The sequence below is a fragment of the Muscardinus avellanarius genome (assembly GCF_963383645.1).
Source record: "Muscardinus avellanarius genome assembly, chromosome: 2".
NCBI lineage: Eukaryota > Metazoa > Chordata > Mammalia > Rodentia > Gliridae > Muscardinus > Muscardinus avellanarius.
In genome coordinates, this window is record NC_137787.1 from 23,720,213 (window position 1) to 23,726,212 (window position 6,000).

Here is a 6,000-nt window from a genome sequence, read left to right on the forward strand (position 1 = left end):
TTCAATCCCCAATAAAACACACACACATGCACATGCAAAAAAAGGAACTTAACTTTTATATAGTAGATGGATTAATCCAGACTGAAATTTAGAAACAACTTTTTTTTTTTTGGTGTAGACTTCTGTACTTGGCATCTGAAAATGGAAAGCCGAGTAGAAGTGGGCCCATACACTGCAGTGGAACTGAGCTAGGCATTTGGCATCGACTAGGCAATTTTTAACGTTTTACCTATGTGAGTAGGTGCAGTTGTGGAAGCAGAACTAGAGACTCATTTATGTGAGTGTTTGGATCAACTTAGAAATTCCTTCCTCAGTTGTCTTCATTGCTTAATCCCTTTTCTTATAGTTTAAGGAAGGCTGAATTGATTGTAAAGTGGAAGAGGTAATGCATTGTTAAATAAACTTCAGAATATAAACTTTATGAAATAAAATTTCATAACCTTTTATATAAATAAAATGTATAAATAAAATGTTATTTTATTTATATAATTTATTTTATTTATATAAAATTTTATTTTATAAAATATAATTTTATAAACATTTATATGAAATAAAATTATATAAGCTTTTCTTGTTCTGTTTAACAGTATAAATCTCAGAGATTAAAAAGTGATCTTTTATGTGTGGAAGAGACAGGGTTTTTTACTTTCAGATACACCAGTACCAGGCTGTTCTTTGTAGAGATAATAACCGTTGATTTCTCATTTTGTTTTGTTATCTCACCAGTGTTTATTCTTTTACTCTTTCAATATACATGGAACAGGCGGTGGTGGGCAGAAACCAGCTGATCTTTGTTTTATGTTTAATTAAACTACTTTGCGTCTAGGGTCCCTGCACATTCAAAAGTGATTTTTTTTTTTAATTCCTAACAGGTGAGTCTAGTCCTATTTTAGTTTCCCACCATTTTAAACGTTAATAATGAGAATTCAAATGAAAGGCATTGATCAGTCCTATGACATGATTGTGGCAGAATAGTTCTTAAAATGGTCTAGAAAATATTAAATAGTAGAAACCATGTTTTTAAATCCAACCAAAGAATTGGTTCACCATAGGGATAATTATGTTTTACTTGTCAGTCCTTCCAGATACAGAGCTTCTGAAATCCTGTGACATGTCCCAGAGCACTGGCTGTCTTGTGTGTCAGAACACAAATAACCCTTTGCCTGTGATTTCCCCACCTACAGAATGGTGCCATGACAACGGCGTGAACTACAAGATTGGCGAGAAGTGGGACCGCCAGGGGGAGAATGGCCAGATGATGAGCTGCACATGCCTGGGGAACGGCAAAGGAGAATTCAAGTGTGATCCTCGTACGTCATCACACGCCATTTCTAGTGCCATATTAAGCACTCTCACTCTCTTTGTGGGGCTGCGACTCTCCCCAGATTGATGGAGACTTAGGTCTCCTTGAGGATTAAATAGTAGGTTTGTTAATCTTTTGATTTGGAGAAGTGGAGACGAGCTTCACAAAGGAGACATGATGTAATGTTACTATAGGATGTTTTAGGACTTTTCTAACCTGAGTACTTTGACTATTATCTGCAGTGAGATGTTACAGGAAAGCTCTAATGGTCTTCCCAACTTTTTAAAAATAGGATTTCCATCTTCCTATTGAACCTAATGGATTTAGTTTTTGGAGATGCTACCCTAAATCCTATGTAGGAGTACCTCTCTTAAGATGATTCACATACATTTGTGAGATTTGAGACAAAAGCGGAGTCCACCCTTGTATCGGCCGGCATTGTTGTTTTCTTTTTTAATTTTTTATTGGTGCACTGTAGCCATACATCTAAGTGGAGTACAAGATGGTAGAGGCATACGTGCACACATCACCCAATTAGCCCTTACCCAATTCCTGCCCCAGTTCCTCTCCCTCTTTTTCATATTTGGCTTAGTGATTGACCATAATACGTTTGTTAATGTACAATGATGTACATTAGGAAATTTCCCTCTTCCTCCCTCCCATCCCCTCAGTTAAGTTGCCTTTTTTGCTCATCTATAGTATCTAGAGTTCCTCCTATGACCCGTTTTTCTCCTTAGCTTCTGCATATTAGGGAGAACATCCAATTTCTTTTTTTTTTTTTTTTTTTTTACTAACCTCACTTAGCATAATGTTCTCCAGTTCCATCATTTCCTGTAAATGATGTAATTGTGTTTTCAGTCTTACATGGGTTTTTGCTTTGTGCCTTCGTGCAGATGAGGCCACATGTTACGATGACGGGAAGACGTACCACGTAGGAGAACAGTGGCAGAAGGAATATCTCGGTGCCATTTGCTCCTGCACATGCTTCGGAGGCCAGCGGGTAAGGGCAGATGTGCCAGGCTCCCTGCAATTTAGATCAGACACAGAGGAGGCACCTGTGTCAATGCATAGGTGTGCCGGTTCCTCTTAAAGAGTCCGCGGACTCTGGAGCATCTTTCCCCAAGTGTGCCCTCCTTGACAGCCTTGTCCCCCTTCTATGCCCAGGCCTTCCTGTTCTTCAGTGCCTGCAGTGATATTCTCAATAGTACTGAGCCTCCAACTCCATGCTGACGGACAAGTGTTTCTTAGGCACTGAATAATGTCTTGGGTCAAAGAAACTTCCACTTCTTGGTGCCCTTTCTCAATCCCCAAATAGATCATTGTTATCGCTCTACCATTGTGCCAAGTAATACAGGACAAACGGAGGAAATGAGAAGTAGCCCTGGCTCTTAATGATATGGTTAACGCATTAAATTAGCCTACACTGCAAAGTCAAGCTAATTAAGTAGGGTTCTGAGTGAGCCCGATAAACCCAGTTCTGCATGGGCTGGAATTAGCCAGAAAGACTTCTGGAAAGAAGCCTAAACTGGCCGGGATTCAGGATGGCTCAGATTGGGCAGGGGAGGGAAGGAAGCAGAAGACAGTAGTAATCGCACCTTCTTGAGATAGGAAGGAGCTGGCCAGTGAGCAGCCCTCTGCCTGGAGTCTTGCAAGTAAGAAATTAGATGAGCAGAGAATTATAGAGGGCCCTGTTAGTCCATTATTTAAGTCAGCACTCCTCAGCCGTTTCTAGTATGTAGCTCTCCTTCAATAGAACAAAAATTACCATGTCTTTCGCAGTAACTGAAATTTAAAATGAAATGACTCCTGTAATTCAAATTAAGGCAATGGAACGAGTCTTTTGTTTTCCATGGAAACATGTCCTCCCCAAGTACGCCCTAAATTCTGATGTATGAGGAACAGGCTCTCACCCCAGGGTGAGATTCACTGATGTACCTGACATTAACCAATCACAGACAGCCAAGATGAAAATGAGGGTGACTGATGGGAAATGGTCCTTTGGAGAATTCATCTGGCAGCAGGGCAGGTCTTCCAGGCCTGTCCCCGTATCACCTTTTGACCTGGGGCAGCCCGTGGAAATTAATCTCATTCCCTCCCCAGTGTGTGGAGTATATACACTTATAAAGACTGGTCACCAAAACTCAGTCATCTTGGTTTAAAATGTGTGGGAGGAAGTGAATTTGCTGAGAAGTAGATTTTGGCCCCACTTTAGAATGTCCACATCACTTATGCACATGAAACCTATCATGTGTGACGACCCCTGTTTCTGTTCTAAAGTGCTAACTGAACCACTTAAAACTGGAGCAGGAACTGTTACATTTTTGTATGAAGCAACATTCATTGATTCTGTAAGTAGGTATTCACCCTATATTGGTAGTTGAAAAGGCTTCTAAATGAGAACTATGCCAAATATATTTAAATAATAAGTGATTGTGTTGTTTAGTGGTTTTATAGTTGTAAAAGAAATGTCCCATTCAAGTTAGGCAAAAATGTCTCACTTAAAGTGGAGTCTTTCTAGCACCAGTTTCGGGATTGTTCCCGCACAGCATCAAAAGTGTGTGGCTGTCTGTATACTTCCTTCTCCATGCGGCTCCCTGCTAATGGTGACTCAGAGGACCTCTATCAGCTCCTAATTTAAGAACAACAGAAGCTGGGCATGATAGTGCACGCTTGAAATCCGAGCACTTGGGAGGCTGAGACAGGAGGATAGCAGATTTTAGGCCAGCCTCAGCAACTTAGCAAGGTCCTCGGTAATTTAGCAAGACCTGTTTCAATAAAAAATAAACTTGGGCTGGGGATGTATTGCCAAGGTAGGTTGCCCCTGGGTTCAACCCTCAATGCCACCATAAAAAAGAATGAGGAAGAAAGGAAGGAGGGAAGGAAGGAAGGAAGGAAGGAAGGAAGGAAGGAAGGAAGACAGAGAAAGAGAACTCATGTTTCCTCACATTTCCAGCAAAAATCTCAGGGAGGAGTGTCACTGACCCAGCACGGTTTGTTACCCTGTCCCATCTCATCTTTGACCTGAAGCAAGGCCTCCAGATCGCTGACTAGGGAAGTATAGGAAGGCAGTGCGTGTCTTGTGGTGGGAAGAAGTGAGCCAGAGTCGGTCCAGCTCCCAGTGGCAGCCCCAACTCCACCAGGGCCCTGCTCCTCCAGTGCATCCATCCCTCTTCACTGGGCCTCTGGTGCCCTCACTGTAAAGTGAAGGTATTTGTCCATGAGATCTCAAGTCCTTTTGAAAAGTTCTGGGAAGCCTCCTCCTCCATTCAGTGTGGAAAGCTTTTTGAGGAAGTTGGGGGTACAATGAGCCTTAGCAGGTATGTGGGGTTAGGATATGAAAATAGAAAATTTCAGGAGAAGGAAAAGCATAAGTAGAGGCAAGAGTAGAATGGCAATAAGGCAGAACACAGGCTGAGAGTTATACATGCCTGAGATTAGCATCGATGCTTTCTTAGTGATTAACTGCTTCTATTTTCCCAATGCACAAGAGCTAAGATTCTTCTTGAACTCAAGCACTAAGCTATGATATTCCCGAGTTACCATAAGCTCCATTTGACTGCATATCTCTTCTTTCAGGGCTGGCGCTGTGACAACTGCCGCCGACCAGGAGGCGAACCGAGTCCTGAAGGCTCCCCTGGCCACTCCTACAACCAATATTCTCAGAGATATCACCAGAGAACAAACACTGTGAGTGTACTTAAACCCCGAGTGTCACCCCCTAAATGCAACTGGGTGCATGGCATGCAATCTCTTGCTGTGGGTTGCTTTCTTCTGAATGAGCCAGATGAGTTTTATTTTAAAGTTACCACGGGGCATAGTGGCTCATGCCTGTAATCTCATTCTTGGGAGGCTGAGCTAGAAAGGTCACAGGTTCAAGGCCAGCATGGCATTTAAAGTGAGAGTGTATTTCAGAATAAGATATAAAACAGGGCTGAGGTGTAGCTCAGAATCAGAATACTACTGGGTTCAATCCCTAGTAACCCCTTACACAAAACTCATAAATGAGAATGAGTTATATAAAATACTGTATCCTAGAGCATTATTAAACTCTTAAACTCGCCGGGTATGGTGGCACAAGCTTGTAATCCCCGCGCTTGGGAGGCAGAAGCAGGAGGATCGTGCAGGTTCGAAGCCAGCCGCACTGGCTTAAAAGACCCTGTTTCCAAATAAAAAAGGATAAAATAGGTCTGGGAGTGTAGCCCGGAGGTAGAAAGGTTTCCAGGAACCCCAGGACCACCAAAAACAAAACAAACAAAGAAAAACTAAACAACAAAACAACTTATTACTCAGTATACTGCTAAATCTCATAATGAAAGATAGTATAATAGCAATTGTAAGAGAAGTCTCCCCCCGCCCGCACTGTACTGTATTTACTGATTTTTTTTTTCTTTTTCTTCCATTTTAACAGAATGTTAACTGCCCAATTGAGTGCTTCATGCCTTTGGATCTACAGGCCGACAGAGAAGATTCTAGAGAGTGATATTTGCAACCCAAGGGAACGAGCATGTCTTTCTGCCAAGGTCCATCCACACTGGTGTGCTGTTAGCAGATCCCACCTTTGAGCGTTTGTTTCTTTCTTAGCCTTTTGCTCTAGAGTAAGCGCTCTCTGGCTTCAGCTCGACGCACGGCCTCTCCAGGCATCACCCGGGAGTGTTTGTTTTGAGACTTTTCTCATAAACGAGGGCAGGAGGTTGCCC

At 42.2% G+C, this 6,000-nt stretch overlaps 1 protein-coding gene across 11 annotated transcripts in view; it reads left to right on the plus strand.

Moving 5' to 3' along the window:
- The window catches only part of FN1 (fibronectin 1), a gene marked incomplete at both ends in the record, with an annotated part of 71,008 nt that extends 65,225 nt beyond the window's left edge, over positions 1 to 5,783 (plus strand). For all 11 annotated transcript variants that reach the window (XM_080689952.1, XM_080689955.1, XM_080689956.1 and 8 more), the window contains 4 exons: positions 1,185 to 1,310; positions 2,197 to 2,303; positions 4,880 to 4,990; positions 5,712 to 5,783. In XM_080689952.1, the coding sequence (XP_080546078.1) occupies positions 1,185 to 1,310; positions 2,197 to 2,303; positions 4,880 to 4,990; positions 5,712 to 5,783 (416 nt within the window). The remainder of the gene's footprint in view (positions 1 to 1,184; positions 1,311 to 2,196; positions 2,304 to 4,879; positions 4,991 to 5,711) is intronic.
- Positions 5,784 to 6,000: the final 217 nt, after the last annotated feature.